This window comes from Nerophis ophidion, linkage group LG07, assembly GCF_033978795.1.
Source record: "Nerophis ophidion isolate RoL-2023_Sa linkage group LG07, RoL_Noph_v1.0, whole genome shotgun sequence".
Lineage (NCBI taxonomy): Eukaryota > Metazoa > Chordata > Actinopteri > Syngnathiformes > Syngnathidae > Nerophis > Nerophis ophidion.
This window is the reverse complement of record NC_084617.1, coordinates 64,995,704-65,016,692: the sequence shown is the minus strand read 5'-3', so window position 1 is coordinate 65,016,692 and position 20,989 is coordinate 64,995,704. Positions and strand designations below refer to the sequence as shown.

The window sequence follows — 20,989 nt, the reverse complement described above, 5'->3', positions numbered from 1 at the left end:
AAGAAGGGAGGAGTATATTTACATATACAATTCACCAACTTGAGTACTTCATATATATATGTATATATATATATATATATATATATATATATATATTTATGAAATACTTGACTTTTAGTGAATTCTAGCTATATATATTTATTTTATTATATATATAAATAAAACAAATAGTTGAATTTCAGACGGCACCTATCAAATACACAGTAATAAAAACACAGTTGTTCTACTAACTGTACTGTGCTTGCTGGTTACTAAAAAAAACAACAACAACACTTACCTTTCACTAATTGAGTAACCTTTGCTCTGGCATTTGCGTACTGGCGAGAGTCACTTGCCGCGTAAATCGTTGGCCAATCAAAAAAAGCAACCCCATAACGCTATAGCCAACATTCACCAGGAGATGGCGGCAAACAACATAAAATCAGTCTATTACAGACGGCGTCGTCGTGGCTGTAACTTCCTCGTTCTTCTGCTTCGTCTCCTTGTGTGTGCAGTTTTTTATTAAAATCCGTAGATGTTGTAACGTGATTGGGCAGGCAAGCTGTTTATTTAGTGGGAATGCGGACGTGAAAACAGGCTGTCCCCACTCAGGTCCGCATGGAGTTGGAGGGGGCGTGGCCTCCAGCTCCGGCTGAATTTCGGGAGAACATTTCTTCCGGGAGTTTTTCGGGAGAGGCGCTGAATTTCGGGAGTCTCCCGGAAAATCCGGGAGGGTTGGCAAGTATGATGAAAGGTGTTCTTTCTCTGCAGCTCCCCCCGTGATCAAGGGTCCCAGTGAAACCTCAGAGGTGTCAGTGGTGCTGGGTTTCCCTACGGTCCTGCCCTGCGACGTAGATGGTTCACCCACACCCAGTATCACCTGGTTGAAAGACAACCAGCCCATTGTGTCCAGCCCCCAGCTGACCTACACACAGGGCGGGCAGGCTTTAAGGGTGGGCTCAGCACAAGGAGACAGCACTGGCCTCTATACGTGCCGTGCCTCCAATCCAGCCGGCACTGCCGTCAAGCACTATACTCTCAGTGTTCTGGGTAAGATTGCACAAGTAATGACACCAAATCAAATGTTTCAATACACCGGATTCTTTTTCTCTCAAGTGCCCCCACAGATAGAAGGAGACTCTCCAACCTTAGGCACTCGAGAAGAGAAAGTACGAATCAATGGCAGTTTGACTCTTTCCTGCCTTGCTAAAGGTTTCCCTGAGCCCAAAGTCGCCTGGTTCAAAGATGGGCAGGTCAGTGCGACACAAATGACTTTTAAGGCCAGATTGTGTGCATTTGCTGCTGTCACTCCATTTGTGCACTGAGATCATGTAACCATCTTCTGGAAACAAACTTAACGTTATTTACCCTTCAGCTCTTGACAGGAAACAACCATGTTGGCATTCAGGAGCGTGGATACTTTCTGCACTTAGAGAATGCGATGTTGTCCCATGAAGGCCAGTACACCTGTGTGGTCACCAACTCTGCAGGAGAAGACAAGAGATACTTTCATGTTGCGATACAAGGTGTGTCTAGGAAAATGCATACTTTAACACTTGATAATGCTTTTACAAACCCTCTTTCCATATGAGTTGGGAAATTGTGTTAGATGTAAATATAAACGGAATACAATGATTTGCAAATCATTTTCAACCAATATTCAATTGAATGCACTACAAAGACAAGATACTTGATGTTCAAACTCATAAACTTTATTTTTTTTTTGCAAATAGAAATTAACTTAGAATTTCATGGCTGCAACACGTGCCAAAGTAGTTGGGAAAGGGCATGTTCACCACTGTGTTACATAGCCTTTTCTTTTAACAACACTCAATAAACGTTTGGGAACTGAGAAAACTAATTGTTGAAACTTTGAAAGTGGAATTCTTTCTCATTCTTGTTTTATGTACAGCTTCAGTCGTTCGACAGTCCTGGGTTTCCGCTGTCGTATTTTACGCTTCATAATGCACCACAAATTTTCGATGGGAGACAGGTCTGGACAGGAAAGTACCCGCAGTCTTTTTTTACGAAGCCACGCTGTTGTAACACGTGCTGAATGTGGCTTGGCATTATCTTGCTGAAAAAAGCAGGGGCGTCTATGAAAAAGACGGCGCTTAGATGACAGCATATGTTGTTCCAAAACCTGTATGTACCTTTCAGCATTAATGGTGCCTTCACAGATGTGTAAGTTACCCATGCCTTGGGCACTTAAGCACCCCCATACCATCACAGATGCTGGGTTTTGAACTTTGCGTCAATAACAGTCTGGATGGTGCACTTCCCCTTTGGTCCGGATGACACGATGTCAAATATTTCATAAAAACAATTTGAAATGTGGACTCGTCAGACTACAGAACACTTTTCCACTTTCCATCAGTCCATCTTAGATTGATCTCGGGCCCAAAGGAGCCGGCAGCGTTTCTGGATGTTGTTGATAAATGTTTTTCGGTTTGCATAGTAGAGCTTTAACTTGCACTTACAGATGTAGCGACAAACAGTATTTATTGACAGTGGTTTTCTGAAGTGTTCCTGAGTCCATGTGGTGATATCCTTTAGAGATTGATGTTGGTTTTTGATACAGTGCCGTCTGGGGGATCGAAGGTCACGGTCATTCAATGTTGGTTTCCGGCCATGCCGCTTACGTGGAGTGATTTCTCCAGAATCTCTGAACCTTTTGATGATATTATGGACCGTAGATGTTGAAATCCCTAAATTTCTTGCAATTGCGCTTTGAGAAACGTTGTTCTTAAACTGTTTGACTATTTGCTCACGCAGTTGTGGACAAAGGGGTGTACCTCACCCCATCCTTTCTTGTGAAAGACTGAGCATTTTTTGAGAAGCCGTTTTTATACCCGATCATGGCACCCACCTGTTCCCAATTAGCCTGCACACTTGTGGGATGTTCCAAATACGTATTTGATGAGCATTCCTCAACTTTATCAGTATTTATTGCCACATTTCCCAACTTCTTTGTCAAGTGTTGCTGGCATCAAATTCTAAAGTTAATGATTATTTGCAAAAAATAAAAATGTTTATCAGTTTGAACATCAAATATGTTGTCTTTGTAGCATATTCAACTGAATATGGGTTGAAAATGATTTGCAAATCATTTTATTCCGTTTATATTTACATCTAACACAATTTCCCAAGACATATGGAAACAGGGTTTTTAAGACGACGCCCAACCCTAGATATGATACCCTTGATGAACAAGGCTCTGAACTAACCGAAACATGACCTTGCTTCGCTAGTTCCTCCGGTCTTCCACCGTGTGAGTAACAGAGAAGCAGCCTGGGGTCTGGAAGATCGTGAGGATGACAAGAATGAGGGAATGGTCGAGAAGCGAGAGGTGGTCCTCGGCCATCCCATCAGCCTCTCTTGTGAGAGTAACGCCATACCACCACCCAAGCTTAATTGGTATAAAGATGGACAGAAGCTCACTAGCGCTGATGGAGTTCTTTTACTGCCAGGTCAGATTATTGGTCCTTGTGGTAGCTCTGTGGTTTTTTTAAATGACCGAACACCATCTGCATGTCTTGCTTTGTCATCTCAGGTGGACAGGTGCTACAAATTGCCCAAGTGCAGAAAGAAGATGCAGGACGGTATACATGTGAGGCAGTCAATGAGGCCGGAGAAGACCAGATGCACTTTGAAGTGGAGGTCTTGGGTATGCAAGAACACTGGTATTTTTTGTTGAATTAAACATTATGAAATAACATGTGACATCTTTAGTCTCACCCGTGATCGTGAGCACGTCAGAGGAGTTCATGGAGGAAATAGGAGCAGTGGTCAACAGCACCGTGGTCTTGCACTGTGACGCGTCAGGACATCCGAGTCCCGATATCTCATGGCTTAGAGACGGACAGCCAGTTGACATAGACTCAGACCATCTTATAAGTGAAGACGGAACACAACTCCAGGTAAGGCAGGGGTTTTTAAACTCCAACAATACCCTGCTTCTGTCCTGAGGTATAACTTCAATCTTCTTATCCAGTTGCCCAGTGTAAAGGTGTCAGACATGGCCGGGTACTTGTGTGTAGCTGAAAACAAGGTTGGGTCGGTTGAGAAGCTGTTCAGTCTGACAGTTCAAGGTAAGAGGATATTTCAAAGAACATTTGTCATTACTCAGAATTATTTACAGTCGTCCCTTTTGTTTGCGATTATTTGGTACCGGAAATGACCGTGATAAACAGAATCAATCCAATCCAATCCACTTTATTTATATAGCACATGCAAACAACAAGAACGTTTCCAAAGTGCTGCACAGCCATGTTAAAAACAATATTAAAAAACAATATTATGCTCCACCAATGACTGAATAAAAACAAAAAATAAATAAATATAAAACAAATATAAAAATAAATATGATTAAAAACAATTTTAAAGGGTAAAATCAATTAAAACTGTAAAATAGAAATCAAAGTATATAAAAAACACAGAGGACAACAGAGGACAGAGGACCACACAACTCACGTAGTGTTAAAAGCCAAAGAATAAAAGTGGGTCTTAAGACGAGACTTAAAACACTCCACTGTGGAAGCAGTTTGAACATGGAGGGGCAGAGTGTTCCAGAGCTTAGGGCCGACCACAGAGAAGGCCCTGTCTCCCCTGGTTTTAAGTCTGGTCTTGGGCACCACGAGCTGGAACTGGCTCTCGGACCTCAGAGCGCACGCAGGAATGTACATTTGGATGAGGTCCGAGATATACTGAGGTGCCAGTCCATGTAAAGATTTAAAAACAAACAGCAATGTTTTAAAATCAATTCTAAAATGAACAGTGAGCCAGTGCAAACTCTGAAGAATTGGGGTTATATGCTGGCGTTTCCTGGCCCCTGTTAAAAGTCGTGCTGCCGCGTTCTGGACTAACTGCAACCGGGAGAGAGCTTTTTGGCTAATGCCAGCATAAAGTGCATTACAGTAGTCCAGGCGACTTGAAGTAAAAGCATGCACGACTTGTTCAAAACGGTTTAACCTTTACTAAAAGACGAAGTTGATAAACACACGATTTAAAAAGGCCATTGACTTGTTTGTCAAGTTTGAAATCGCTGTCTATAGTGACGCCAAGGCTGGTGACTTTGGGACGCACATCATTTTGCAATGGTCCCAAGTCAGTGAGGGCCGGACCAAAAACTGAAATTTCCATTTTTCCCTCATTCATTATTAAAATATTCTGTGCTAACCAAGCCTCGACGTCACATAGACAGTTGAGAAGGGGTGTCAGGGGGCCGTGGCCTTTTGAAATTGGCATATAAATTTGGCAGTCATCTGCATAAAAGTGATAAAACACTCCATGTTTTTAAAAAAATCTCTCCAAGAGGGAGGAGATGAAGAGCGAACAGGATGGGGCCTAAAATAGATCCCTGGGGGACACCATAGTAAAGCGGGGCAGAAGAAGAGGTGGAGTCCCTCAGCTTAACAGAGAAGGACCTCTCTGACAGGTTGGATCTGAACCACTGTAATACAGATTCCTACAAAGTAGGATTGTTATTAACAAATCAAATATTTTCAAAGTTAAAACATAAAAACTGTTGGGATTATTTTCCTTGTGTTTGTTTTTTTTACGTTCCTCTACGGCAGAGGTCGGCAACCCAAAATGTTGAAAGAGCCATATTGGACCAAACATACAAAAACAAATCCGTTTGGAGCCGCAAAAAAATTAAAAGCCATATTACATACAGATAGTGTGTCATGAGATATAAATTAAATTAAAGCTGCAAGCAGCGATGGACGGGACCGACTTTTGCTGGTGTTTCCTGCCTTTACCCATTCAACATATCTTTACCTGCACTTTACCTACCTTCCCTACATCCTGGGGTCACGCTGGGGCTTCTTTCTGTCATGGTGCTTCCTGCCATCACCCAGACAACATATCTTTACCTGCACATTACCTACCGTCTCAGTATCCTGGAGTCAAACTGGTGCCTCCTTCTTTCCCCCAGTCAACATATCTTTACCCGCACAGTAACTACCTTCTTTGCATTGTGTGGTCACGCTGGTCCTTCCTGCTTTTAAGCGGCCATCTTGAGACGGCATCAGCGCAGCAGCATCAGCATAGCAGTTCTTTGAAGGCTCGTAAAATCAAAACCGGAGCAGTTATTAAAACTCTTTTCGCAACTTTTAATCAGAAGGGTTCACTCTCTCTCCTGCGCGAGTTTGAAGCCGACACAAAAAATGCGCTCAGAGGAGATAATGTTTGAAAAAAGGTGACATGTTTTTACAAAACTTTTGTTTTGAAGGGGTAATTGCCAACTTCCTGTTGATTTTTGCTGAAAGATGTAAATGAATGAAATGTAGGTCTAAGGGACATACATAGAGGTTTTTGTTTCATGTCTGTACAACATTCCTACCAAAAGTTACAAGCAGTTTTGTCTGTGTTTTCTTCCTTGGAGCAGTTTTGTCTGTGTTTTATTCCTAGGGGGCGCTAGAGCGCAATTTTGAGTTTTGGGGGTTTTTTTTTTTTATTAGATCGGAATTTTGGCCAGTCCTGATGTGTGTGTCCAGTTTGGTGAGTTTTGAAGCATTTTAAGTGGGTCAAGTTACAGCTCAAAGACGCAAAAATTTGTTTTGAAGGGGTTTTTGCCAACTTTTTGTTGATTTTTGCTGAAGGATGTTATTTTATGAAATCTAGGTCTAAGTTAGACCTACATAGAGGTTTTTGTTTCTTGTCTCTGCGACATTCCTAACGGAAGTTACAAACCGTTTTGTCTGTGTTTTTTCCTAGGGGGCGCTAGAGCGCAATTTTGAGTTTTGGGGTTTGCTTTTTTTTTATTAGATGGCAATTTTCGCCAGTTCTGATGTGTGTGTACAATTTGGTGAGTTTTTAAGCATGTTAAGGGGGTGAAATTACAGCTCAAAGAGGCGGCAGTATAATAATAATAAAACCTTAGAAATACAATAGGGTCCTCTGTCCCAAAGGTACATTCGGCCCCTAATTATGAGGACTGAAAGGATCCAAATGAGCCCAAATATAGCTACAAATGAGGCATAAAGATGCAATATGTACATATAGCTAGCCGAAATAGCATGTTAGCATCGACTAGCTTGCGGTCATGCAGTGACCAAATATGTCTGATTAGCACTCCACACATAAGTCAATAAAATCAACTAAACTCACCTTTGTGCATTCATGCACAACGTTAGAAGTTTGGTGGCCAAAACGAGACGGAAAAAGAAGTGGCATAAAACACGTCCTAGATAGTCGGAGAAAGTTGTACATGTAAACAAACTACGGTGAGTTCAAGGACCGCCAAAATTAGTAGGACAAAACGATGCTCGCCAATTATTCGAATGTTTAATATAAACAGTGTGCTTTATAGTAATTAGGGAGGTTTGTGTCATGTTTGTCCTCCTACAGAAACCATAGTAAAACAAAAATATGTTTTTTTCCTCCCATCTTTTCCATTTTTCATATATTTTTTAAAAAGCTCCAGAGAGCCACTAAGGCGGCGCTAAAAAGCCACATGTGGCTCCAGAGCCGTGGGTTGCCGACCCTTGCTCTACGGTGTTACTTCCTGATTTTTTATTTTTTATTGTGGAGATAAGAGGGGGATTAGACAGAGAGACAAAAACAACAACAGCAAATACAACAATAACAACAACAATAGAACAACACCAGCACATACAATATGTACAAATATGATCGTAAAAGTGTTTGCAAATAAGAAGTTAGTGAAATAAATAATATAGTAATGACAATGAGCATTTTTACACTAAAACTGGAGCAATACAAATACCAATAGAAAAAGCGCTATTGATCATGAACAAAACCAATAGTTTACCTCTATTATCAACAATAAAGTTGTTCAAATGCAATAATACGTATACATAATGACAGCTAGAAAGATAATAAAAAAATAAAAAAATAAATGAAATAAAAAAATAAGGAATACCGAAAGATGAAAGGGAAGAGAGAGAGGCAACCTATATTAATCTTGTAGATTGTTATAGTAACAATGGTTTAAGCTCTGTCAATATGCCTTGTGTTACCCAGTTTACCTTACTTCCTGATTTAGGCGCAACAGACTGGTACATTGTTTCAGTTTTGTTTTACTTTACGCGTGGGATACATGGGCGGTTTAGCTCGGTTGATGGAGTGGCCGTGCCAGCAACTTGAGGGTTGCAGGTTCGATTCCCGCTTCCGCCATCCTAGTCACTGCCGTTGTGTCCTCGGGCAAGACACTTTACCCACCTGCTCCCAGTGCCAACCACACTGGTTTAAATGTTACTTAGATATCGGGTTTCACTATGTAAAGCGCTTTGAGTCACTAGAGAAAAGCGCTATATAAATATAATTCACTTCACTTCACTTCCTGCCGACAACATGTTTTTGCATCATCGCCCGTGGTTCACTACCCTTAAAAAAACTTTTGACAAATCCCTCACCGTGTCGTCTGTATGTCGTCTTCTGTCTCTGGGGTCCCGTCTACAGCTGACATGCGTGTGTGTGACAATTAGAGCCCTCTAAACAAGAAACAGACAAACACCCACTGTCACTTTAAAACCCGTTTGTTCTAATAATGCTCAATTAATCAATCAATCAACATTTACTTATATAGCCCACATCAGATCCCACATCAGGGCAAGAAAAAACTCAACCCAATAGGATGACAATGAGAAACCTTGTATAAGGTTTGAATATAACAAGAGAAACTAGGCAGTTATTGTTTTGCATCCCCTGTCATTCTAGTACCCCCCTCCCCCACAGAGAGGAGTTGTACAGTCTAATGGCGTGTGGGACAAAGGGTTTTTTTAGTCTATTAGTCCTGCACTTGGGATGATGCAGTCTAGCGCTGAACAGGCTCCTCTAGCTACTGATAACGCTATGCAGAGGGTGACTGGCATCATCCAGGATGCTCACTAGTTTTTCCACAGTCCTCTTCTCTGTCACCTTCACCAGTGACTCCAGTTTTATTCCGAACGTAGAACCGGCCCGCCTGATTAGTTTTTCCAGTCTGAAGCTGTCCTTCTTAGATGTACTTGGCCCCCAGCACACTACCATGTAGTACAAAACACTGGCAACCACAGACTGGTAGTACATCCACAAGACTTTTTTTTTACAGATGTTGAAGGAGCGCAGCCTCCTTAGGAAGTACAGCCTGCTCTGTCCTTTCCTGTACAAGTGGTCTGTGTTAACAGTCCAGTCCAGCTTATTGTCCACCCACACCCCGAGGTACTTGAATGAGTCCACGGTCTGTACCTCGACTCCCTTGATCACAATAGTGTATAATAATAAAAGGTAGGACAAATTCTGCACAATAATACATATAATACATAAATGAAACTACAAACTCAGTTTCCATATGAAATGGGAAATTGTCCATCCATCCATCCATTTTCTAGGCTTATTCCCTTTCGGGCACGCGGGGGGCACTGGCGCCTATCTCAGCTACAATCGGGCGGAAGGCAGGGTACACCCTGGACAAGTCGCCACCTCATCGCAGGGCCAACACAGATAGACAGACAACATTCACACTCACATTCACACACTAGGGCCAATTTAGTGTTGCCAATCAACCTATCCCCAGGTGCATGTCTTTGGAAGTGGGAGGAAGCCGGAGTACTCGGAGGGAACCCACGCATTCACGGGGAGAACATGCAAACTCCACACAGAAAGATCCCGAGCCTGGATTTGAACCCAGGACTGCAGGAACTTCGTATTGTGAGGCAGACGAACTAACCCTTCTGCCACCGTGAAGCCCATGGGAAATTGTTTTAGATGTAAATATAAACGGAATACAATGATTTGCAAATCCTTTTCAACCCATATTCAATTGAATGCACTACAAAGACAAAATATTTGATGTTCAAACTCATAAACTTTATATTTTTTTTTGCAAAAAATAATTAACTTGGAATTTCATGGCTGCAACACGTGCCAAAGTAATTAGGAAAGGGCATGTTCACCACTGTGTTACATCACCTTTTCTTTTAACAACACTCAATAAACGTTTGGGAACTGAGGAAACTGAATGTTGAAGCTTTGAAAGTGGAATTCTTTCCCATTCTTGTTTTATGTAGAGCTTCAGTCGTTCAACAGTCCGGGGTCTCCGCTGTCGTAATGCGTCACACATTTGCGATGGGAAACAGGTCTGGACTGCAGACTGGCCAGGAAAGTACCCACACTCTTTTTTTTACGAAGCCACGCTGTTGTAACACGTGCTGAATGTGGCTTGGCATTGTCTTGCTGAAATAAGCAGAGGCGTCCATGAAAAACACGGCGCTTAGATGGCAGTATGTGTTGTTCAAAAACCCGTATGTACCTTTCAGCATTAATGGTGCCTTCACAGATGTGTAAATTACTCATGCTTTGGGCACTAATGCACCCCCATACCATCACAGATGCTGGCTTTTGAACTTTGCGTCGATAGCAGTCTTTGGTCCGGATGACACAATGTCGAATATTTCCAATAACAATTTGAAATGTGGACTCGTCAGACCACAGAACACTTTTCCACTTTGCATCAGTCCATTTTAGATGATCTCGGGTCCAGAGAAACTGGCGGCGTTTCTGGATGTTGTTGTTAAATGGCTTTTGCTTTTTATAGTCGAGCTTTAACTTGCACTTACAGATGTAGCGACGAACTGTATTTAGTGACAGTGGTTTTCTGAAGTGTTCCTGAGCCCATGTGGTGATATCCTTTAGACATTGATGTCGGTTTTTGATACAGGGCCGTCTGAGGGATTAAAGGTCACGGTCATTCAATGTTGGTTTCCGGCCATGCCGCTTACGTGGAGTGATTTTTCCAGATTCTCTGAACCTTTTGATGATATTATGGACCGTAGATGTGGAAATCCCTAAATTTCTTGCAATTGCACTTTGAGAAACGTTCTGAAACTGTTTAACTATTTGCTCACGCAGTTGTGGTCAAAGGGGTGTACCTCGCCCCACCCTTTCCTGTGAAAGACTGAGCATTATTTGGGAAGCTGTTTTTATACCAAATCATGGCACCCACCTGTTCCCAATTAGCCTGCACACCTGTGGGATGTTCCAAAAAAGTGTTTGATGGGCATTCCTCAACTTTATCAGTCTTTATTGCCACCTTTCCCAACTTCTTTATCACGTGTTGCTGGCATCAAATTCTAAAGTTAATGATTATTTGAAAAAAAAAAAAAAGTTTATCAGTTTGAACATCAAATATGTTGCCTTTGTAGCATATTCAACTGAATATGGGTTGAAAATGATTTGCATTGTATTTTGTTTATATTTACATTTAACATAATTTCCCAACTCATATGGAAACGGGGTTTGTAAATTCAACTCTTAATTTAGGGCAAATATAGTAGAATATGCTTTAAAAAAAATTTAACTTTTTTTTAGTGTAGTGAAGCCGCAATTTTTTAAGTGCGATGGAGCAAGGGACGACTGTAATTTACAAAAGACTTGCTGACTCACGTCTCCTCATGCATAAAACATAATTCCCCCCTCAGTGCCCCCAAGAATAATAGGTCCTAAAGAGGAGGAGCTTAGCATCACTGCGGGTCACATGGTGTCATTGCTCTGCGATGTCCAAGCATACCCTCCGCCAGAAATAACCTGGACCAAAGATGGGCAGATACTCCAATTCAGTACTGGTATCCACATTCTGCCAGGTGAAACCTAGACAAATCTATCCAAAAATATATATAAACAATAAAAAACCCAATGCTTCATAAAATCTTCCCATTCCTTTTGTTTAATTTGCAATATTGTAGGTGGCCAGATGCTGCAGCTGCCTCGGGCCAGAGTCGAGGATGCAGGACAATACGTGTGCACAGCCTCTAACTCCGCTGGCCAAGACCAGAAGAGTCTTGTCCTCAGTGTTTATGGTGAGCTTCATACACAGATGATCCAATCTTGAAAGCATTGTCTCAGCAAAAAAAAAAAAAAAAAGAGCTAGAGGATAGTTAAGAAGTGAATCATGGCAAGTTGCAATGTATCACAATGAGCTCATGTTCTCTTTGTAAATGCAAACCAACAGTCCTGCCCACCCTGAAGTCTCGTCTGGATGCTGAGTCAGACTTGCTGACCCCGCAGCTTGGCTCCTCCGTCATTCTGCGATGTGAGGCCCACGGTGTCCCTGAGCCTGACGTCACGTGGTATAAAAATGGACTCCAACTGGTGACAGGGAATGGACTGAGGACAGATCGCCACCAACTGGAGATCACAGGGGTTCAGGTCAGGGAACGTTTGAAGCTACAAACTAAAACTGAAGTTAAACTGGCTTTTCTCACGTAAACAATCCCTCCTAAAAAAAAAATCGAATTTTCCCCCAGATGGCGGATGGTGGTACCTACACCTGCAAAGTGTCCAATGTTGCTGGCCAAGTAGATAGGACATTCAGGCTGGCAGTTTATGGTGAGGAAGTCTCTTGTGTTGATGGTTCTAATCTACACTTAAAGGCCTACTGAAACCCACTACTACCCACCACGCAGTCTGATAGTTTATATATCAATGATGAAATATTAACATTGCAACACATGCCAATACCAATCAATCAATCAATCAATCAATGTTTATTTATATAGCCCCAAATCACAAATGTCTCAAAGGACTGCACAAATCCTTACGACTACAACATCCTCGGAAGAACCCACGAAAGGGCAAGGAAAACTCACACCCAGTGGGCAGGGAGAATTCACATCTAGTGGGATGCCAGTGACAATGCTGACTATGAGAAACCTTGGAGAGGACCTCAGATGTGGGCAACCCCCCCCCCCTCTAGGGGACCAAAAGCAATGGATGTCGAGCGGGTCTAACATGATACTGTGAAAGTTCAATCCATAGTGGCTCCAACACAGCCGCGAGAGTTCAGTTCAAGCGGATCCAAGACAGCAGCGAGATTCCCGTCCACGGGAGACCATCTCAAGCGGAGGCGGATCAGCAGCGTAGAGATGTCCCCAACCGATACAGGCGAGCGGTCCATCCTGGGTCCCGACGAGCGGTCCATCCTGGGTCTCGACTCTGGACAGCCAGTACTTCATCCATGGTCATCGGACCAGACACCCTCCACAAGGGAGGGGGGGACATAGGAGAAAGAAAAGAAGCGGCAGATCAACTGGTCTAAAAAGGAAGTCTATTTAAAGGCTAGAGTATACAGATGAGTTTTAAGGTGAGACTTAAAGGCTTCTACTGCTAGAAGCATTTAAGGCCTTCTTAGTTTACTAAACCGCAATTTTAAATTTCCCGGGAGTTTCTTCTTGAAAACGTCGCGTAATGATGACGTGTAGGCGTGACGTCACGGGCTGTTAGGAAATATGAGCGCTGCGCACACACACACAGCTAAAAGTCGTCTGCTTTAACGGCATAATTACACAGTATTTTGGAGATCTGTGTTGCTGAATCTTTTGCAATTTGTTCAATTAGTATTGGAGAAGTCAAAGTAGAAAGATGGAGTTGGGAAGCTTTAGCCTTCAGCCCAGGGGTGTCAAACTCAAATACAGAGTGGGCCAAAATTTAAAACTGAACAAAGCCGCGGGCCAAGGTTGAACAAATCAACCTTTTAATAGGGACCCAAACAAGTTTTGCATTAAATATTGAACAAGCAAGGCTTATATAACTTTATAGTGACATGCAAAATCGAGTTTCAAATAATAATAAAAACATATCAATGGCATATCAAATAAAATTTAAATACAAATTTAATGCCTCTTTTCTATTTGCAGCCTTCCGAAGTAAATATCAAAATATATTGTAGCGTCCCGAAAGAGTTAGTGCTGCAAGGGATTCTGGTTAATTGTTCTGTTGTGTTTATTTTATGTTACAGTGCAGATGTTCTCCCGAAATGTGTTTGTCATTCTTGTTTGGTGTGAGTTCACAGTGTGGCGCATATTTGTAACAGTGTTAAAGTTGTTTATACGGCCACCCTCGGTGTGACCTGTATGGCTGTTGACCAAGTATGCATTGCATTCACTTTTGTGTGTGTAATAGCCGCATATATTATGCCAGTGGGCCTGCACGCTGTTTGTATGGAGGAAAAGCAGACGTGACGACAGGTTGTAGAGAACGCTAAAGGCAGTGCCTCTAAGGCAGGCCCCCAATATTGTGGTCCGGGTGGAAAACGGGAGAATGCTTGCCCAGGGAGATTTTCGGGAGGGGCACTGAAATTCGGGAGGATTGGCAAGTGTGAGAAATTGAGATGTTACAGCGGCACCGCTGCTGTGTAATAACGGCGGGCCAGCTGTAATGTTAATTTGATGTTGCCTCAAGGGCCAGATTAAATTACATGGCCCGCGAACCAGAGTACACACCCATGCTTTAGCCACACAAACACACGGTGATTCCTTGTTTAAAATTCCCGGAGGTGAAACTTTACTATGGATCACAGCGGTCAAGCGGACATGGATCCCGACCGAATGTCAACCAGCCGGTTTCGGTGAGAAAATTGTGGTAAAAAGTCGCTTCTTACTGGAGATCAGCTGAGCTTGCCCCGTCCATAAAGCTGCCGTCGACTTCCCTGAGACATTGGCGTCAAGACACCCGGGGACACACACCTCCGACTATCAGGTACTGTTAAACTCACTAAAACACTAGCAACACAATAGAAAGATAAGGGATTTCCCAGAATTATCCTAGTAAATGTGTCTAAAAACATCTGAATCTGTCCCAATGCAATCGCGTTTTTTTTTGTTTTTTTTCTTGTCCGCCGCTATCAATATCCTCAAACAAGAATCTTTCATCCTCGTTCAAATTAATGGGGAAATTGTCGTTTTCTCGGTCCAAATAGCTGTTTTTGTGAGGCGCCATCAATATGTGACGTCATCATCTGCAACTTCCGGTAAAGGCAGGGCTTTTCTGTAAGCGACCAAAAGTTGCGAACTTTATCGTGGATGTTCTCTACTAGATCCTTTCAGCAAAAATATGGCAATATCGCGAAATGATTAAGTATGACACATAGAATGGACCTGCTATCCCCGTTTAAATAAGAAAATCTTATTTCAGTAGGCCTTTAACATACTTCTTTGTGGTCTAGATAATGTATTGGATATGTTTTTGTGTAAGCTTTGCATGAATTATGTTCCACAGTTACATTTATAAACCTTAACCATAAACCATAAAACCTTATGATTTAACGCTTTGACATTGTTTAACATGAGTATTGTAATTTACAAATCAGAAAAGACAAACATCATCATAGGTCCCAGTAGTACAAACCCCGTTTCCATATGAGTTGGGAAATTGTGTTAGATGTAAATATAAACGGAATATAATGATTTGCAAATCATTTTCAACCCATATTCAATTGAATGCACTACCAAGACAAGATATTTGATGTTCAAACTCATGAACTTTATTTTATTTTTTGCAAATAATTAACTTGGAATTTCATGGCTGCAACATGTGCCAAAGTAGTTGGGAAAGAGCATGTTACCCACTGTGTTACATCACCTTTTCTTTTAAACGTTTGGGAACTTGGGTAACTAATTGTTGAAACTTTGAAAGTGGAATTATTTTCCATTGTTGTTTTATGTAGAGCTTCAGTCGAAAACAGTCCAGGGTCTCCGCTGTCATATTTTAGGCTTCATAATGCACCACACACTTTCGATGGGAGAGAGGTCTGGACTGCAAGCGGGCCAGGAAAGTACCCGCTGTTGTAACACGTGCTGAATGTGGCTTGGCATTGGCTTGCTGAAATAAGCAGGGGTGTCCATGAAAAAGACGGCGCTTAGATGGCAGCATATGTTGTTCCAAAACCTGTATGTACCTTTCAGCATTAATGGTGCCTTCACAGTTGTGTAAGTTACCCAATTCTTGGGCAGTAATGCACCCCCATACCATGGATGGTTCGCTTCCCCTTTGGTCCGGATGACACGATATCGAATGTTCATCTTAGATGATCTTGGGCCCAAAGAAGCCAGCGGCATTTCTGGATGTTGTTGATAATGGCTTTCGCTTTGCATAGTAGAGCTTTAAATTGCACTTACAGATGTAGCGACAAACTCTATTTAGTGACAGTGGTTTTCTGAAGTGTTCCTGAGCCCATGTGGTGATATCCTTTAGAGATTGATGTCGGTTTTTGATACAGTGCCGTCTGAGGGATCGAAGGTCACGGTCGTTAAATGTTGGTTTCCGGCCATGTCGCTTACGTGGAGTGATTTCACAAGATTCTCTGAACATTTTGATGATATTATGGACCGTAGATGTTGAAATTCCTAAATTTCTTGCAATTGCAGTTTGAGAAACGTTGTTCTTAAACTGTTTGACTATTTGCTCACGCAGTTGTGGACAAAGGCGTGTACCTCGCCCCATCCTTTCTTGTGAAGGACTGAGCATTTTTTGGGACGCTGTTATTATACCCAATCATGACACCCACCTGTTCCCAATTAGCCTGCACACCTGTGGGATGTTCCAAATAAGTGTTTGATGAGCACTCCTCAACTTTATCAGTATATATTGCCACCTTTCCCAACTTCTTTGTCACGTGTTGCCGGCATAAAATTCGAAAGTTAATGATTATTTGCAAAAAAATAAAATGTTTATCAGTTTGAACATCAAATATGTTGTTTTTGTAGCACATTCAACCGAATATGGGTTGAAAATGATTTTCAAATCATCGTATTTGGTTTATATTTACATTTAACACAATTTCCCAACTCATGTGGAAACAGGGTTCGTAGTTGATAGAGAATACAGTAAGAACAAAATGTAATACATTGTATTTGAACAGTTCCACCTGCTCTGGACGGGCCTCTCCAGGAATCCCTAAACCACACCCTGGGCTCTCATGTATCTCTGCGATGTGAGGCTTCAGGGGTCCCCGTGCCAAGCATCACATGGCTCAAAGACGGAACACCTATTGGTAAGAGGGAGGCGAACACAGTGGAAATGTAGATCGTATTAAGATAATGTGTCTGTTTCCAGAAAGCAGCTTACAGTGGCAGTGGTCTATTAGAGGGAACCGTCTTGAGCTGGGGCCTCTTACACTTTCCCATGCCGGAACCTACACGTGTGTGGCCAAGAATAGTGAAGGCCAGGAACAAAAGGACTTCATGCTCACAGTGCAGGGTATTTAATGACCTGTGTCAAATGTTATTGCAATACCTTTATGGACCGAAATTGTCATCGACTTTGTCGTACTCAGTATCCCCTACCATCCTGGACTCTGACCATCCATCTGAGATCAGTGCACCCACGGGAGAAGAAGTCACACTTGAGTGCAAAGCAGCAGGAAACCCCTCACCTCACCTGAGCTGGCTTAAAGACGGCGTAACTTTGGAAGGGTCAGATGCTCGGCACATTGCGTGAGTCATTCCCGATCCTCCCTTCCTGGCAGAATGACGCACTTGGAAGTGTATGATATGTTAGTAACAATGAATTATGTGTATTTTTCACAAAGTAGCTCAATTTGTTCAACATGAGCCAATGGTATTAATCTTTGTCATTCCCAAAAGGTTTGGTAAATAAACTACAAATCATTAACACTCAAGGAGGTTATTATTCTGAGAGATGAATGGGTGGGGAGACAAATTTGTTTATGGTACATTCATGGAGATCATTAAGAGCAGCTGTTTTGCAGCTGTGCGGTAGCTTGCATGATGAATGGAGGTTTAACAATCGTGTTCTTTCAATAGGAAACACGTGGGGTTCTGATAATCATGATGAGAATGTAATTCTGGTGTTGGAAAACAAACCCCATTTCCATATGAGTTGGGAAATTGTGTTAGATGTAAATATAAACGGAATACAATAATTTGCAATGATTTTCAACCCATATTCAGTTGAATATGCTACAAAGGCAACATATTTGATATTCAAACTGAGAAACATTTTTTTTTTTCAAATAATCATTAACTTTAGAATTTGATGCCAGCAACACGTGACAAAGAAGTTGGGAAAAGTGGCAATAAATACTGATAAAGTTGAGAACATTCTCATCAAACACTTATTTGGAACATCCCACAGGTGTGCAGGCTAATTGGAAACAGGTGGGTGCCATGATTGGGTATAAAAGCAGCTTCCATGAAATGCTAAGTAATTCACAAACGAGGATGGGGGGAGGGTCACCCATTTGTAAGCAAATTGTCGAACAGTTTTAGAACAACATTTCTCAACGAGCTATTGCAAGGAATTTAGGGATTTTACCATCCACGGTCCGTAAAATCAAAAAAAGGTTCAGAGAATCTGGAGAAATCACTGCAAGTAAGCGATGATATTACGGACCGTTGATCCCTCAGGCGGTATTGCATCAAAAACAGACATCGGTGTGTAAAGGATATCACCACATGGGCTCAGGAACACTTCATAAAACCACTGTCAGTAACTACAGTTGGTTGCTACATCTGTAAGTGCAAGTTAAAGCTCTGCTATGCAAAGCCAAACCCATTTATCAACAACACCAAGGAACTCCCCCAGCTTTGCTGGGCCCGAGTTCATCTAAGATGGACTGATGCAAAGTGGAAAGGTGTTCTGTGGTCTGACAAGTCCACATTTAAAATTATATTTGGAAACTCTGGATGTGGTGTCCTCTGAAAAAAAGAGGAAAATAACCATCCGGATTGTTATAGGCGCGAAGTTGAAAAGCCAGCATCTGTGATGGTATGGGGGTGTATTAGTGCCCAAGGCATGGGTAACTTACACATCTGTGAAGGCACCATTAATGCTGAAAGGTACATACAGGTTTTGGAGCAACATATGCTGTCATCCAAGCAACGTTATCATGAACGCTCCTGCTTATTTCAGCAAGACAATGCCAAGCCACGTGTTACAACAGTGTGGTTTTGTAGCAAAAGAGTGCGGGTACTTTCCTGGCCCGCCTGCAGTCCAGACCTGTCTCCCATCAAAAATGTGTGGCGCATTATGAAACGTAAAATACGACAGCGGAGACCCCGTACTGTTGAACGATTAAAGCTCTACATAAAACAAGAATGGGAAATAATTCCACTTTCAAAGCTTCAACAATTAGTTTCCTCAGTTCCCAAACGTTTATTAAGTGTTGTTAAAAGAAAAGGTGATGTAACACAGTGGTGAACATGCCCTTTCCCAACTACTTTGGCACGTGTTGCAGCCATGAAATTCTAAGTTAATTATTATTTACTTGAAAAAATTAAGTTTATGAGTTTGAACATCAAATATCTTGTCTTTGTAGTGCATTCAACTGAATATGGGTTGAAAAGGATTTGCAAATCATTGTATTCCGTTTATATTTACATCTAACACGATTTCCCAACTCATATGGAAACAGGGTTTGTATAATATATACGGCAATGGTTTGAATACTCTGTTTTATTTGTTATTAATACCAGTTCGACTCCTGATGGCAGCACTTTAACTTTGCTGAGGCTTAGTCCTGAGGATTCGGGAACATACACATGTGTGGCCGTCAGTCCTGCTGGCCAGGAGAGCCAAATCTACACCCTCTTTGTCCTCGGTCAGTTTCAATAATGAACAAGTGTTTGAAATTATATATTTATATATGGTTTCTTGTCCCAGTACCGCCATCTATCTCGGGTGAGACCACAGAGCCCAGAGAGGTGCAGGTCACACAGGACAGTGCTGTGACTCTAGAGTGTCATGCAGAAGGAAATCCTCCCCCTCAGATCAGCTGGCTAAAGAATGGCCAACCGCTACTTCTATCACCTCGCACACGCCTCGTCTCTGGTGACTCTGTGTTGAGGTGTGTTTGCAAAACTGATCATCTATTATTTTAAAGGCCTACTGAAATGAGATTTTCTTATTTAAACGGGGAAAGCAGGTCCATTTTATGTGCCATACTTGATCATTTCGCGATATTGCCATATTTTTTCTGAACTGATTTAGTAGAGAACATCGACGATAAAGTTCGTAACTTTAGATCGCTAATAAAAAAAGCCTTTCCTTTACCAGAAGTAGCAGACGATGTGCGTGTGACGTCACGGGTTGTAGGGCTCCTCACATCTGAACATTGTTTATAATCATAGCCTCCAGCAGTGAGAGCGATTCCGACCAAGAAAGCGACAATTTCCCCATTAATTTGAGTGAGGATGAAAGATTACTGGATGAGGATATTGAGAGTGAAGGACTAGAAAAAAAAAGAAAAAAGTTAAGAAAAAAAAAGGCGATTGCAGATGTTGTTACACACATTTACTATGATAATTCTGGAAAATCCCTTATCTGCCCATTGTGTTAGTGTTTTAGTGAGATTAAATAGTACCTAAAGTCGGTACGTGTGTTGACCCATGCGGTGTCTGAGGCAAGTCACGCTGCTGGAAGCTCCGCTGATGTCGCCGGTAAGAGCCGACTTATTACCACAATTTTCTCACCGAAAACTGCTGGTCGACATTTGGTCGGGATCCATGTTCGCTGGACCGCTCTGATCCAAAGTAAAGCTTCGCCTTCGGGAATTTTAAACAAGGAAACACAGTGTGTTTTTGTGGCTAAAGGCTAAAATCTCCCACCTTCATCTTTCTACTTTGACTTCTCCATTATTAATTGAACAAATTGCAAAAGATTCAGCAACACAGATGTCCAGAAAACTGTTTAATTATGCAAATAAAGCAGACGACTAAAATAATGTCCGCTACAACCCGAGAGCAAAAAACATTTCTCTCAAAACCAAACTGAAAATATTTAACTCAAATGTCAAATCCATCCTGCTGTACGTATCAGAAACATGGAAACCCACCAATAGCATACTCACTAAACTTCAGACATTCGTAAACTGTTGCCTCCGTCGGGTCCTAGGAGTCTGCTGGCCAAACACCATCACCAATGCCAACCTGTGGGAACTCACCGAACAAGAACCAGTGGAATTGTAAATCAGGAGTTGGATAGGCCACGCACTCAGAAAACCCAATAAATCAATCACCAAACAGGCACTAACATGGAACCCACAGGGAAAAAGAAACAGAGGGAGACCAAGAACAACCTGGAGAAGAAGCACGGAACAGGAGATGAGGGCTGAGGGGCTGTCATGGCAACAACTCGACCGTAGGGCACAAGACCGGAATGGATGGAAGGCTTTCGTTGGTGGCCTATGTTCCTCAGGGAATATTAAGGCCTAAGTAAGTAAGTAAGTAAGTAAGTAAGTACAACCCGAGACGTCAAACGCACGTGTCAT

General features: G+C 42.0%; 1 protein-coding gene across 1 annotated transcript in view; it reads left to right on the top strand.

The window, feature by feature from the left end:
- Positions 1-20,989, top strand: part of hmcn2 (hemicentin 2) — a 229,065-nt gene that overhangs the window by 120,125 nt on the left and 87,951 nt on the right. The window contains exons 31-46 of the mRNA XM_061906866.1: positions 751-1,029; positions 1,096-1,232; positions 1,355-1,505; positions 3,231-3,449; positions 3,533-3,646; positions 3,712-3,899; positions 3,974-4,070; positions 11,406-11,567; positions 11,670-11,783; positions 11,936-12,132; positions 12,231-12,312; positions 16,622-16,753; positions 16,816-16,959; positions 17,036-17,195; positions 19,197-19,321; positions 19,384-19,567. Coding sequence (XP_061762850.1) covers positions 751-1,029; positions 1,096-1,232; positions 1,355-1,505; positions 3,231-3,449; positions 3,533-3,646; positions 3,712-3,899; positions 3,974-4,070; positions 11,406-11,567; positions 11,670-11,783; positions 11,936-12,132; positions 12,231-12,312; positions 16,622-16,753; positions 16,816-16,959; positions 17,036-17,195; positions 19,197-19,321; positions 19,384-19,567 — 2,485 coding nt within the window. The remainder of the gene's footprint in view (positions 1-750; positions 1,030-1,095; positions 1,233-1,354; positions 1,506-3,230; positions 3,450-3,532; positions 3,647-3,711; positions 3,900-3,973; positions 4,071-11,405; positions 11,568-11,669; positions 11,784-11,935; positions 12,133-12,230; positions 12,313-16,621; positions 16,754-16,815; positions 16,960-17,035; positions 17,196-19,196; positions 19,322-19,383; positions 19,568-20,989) is intronic.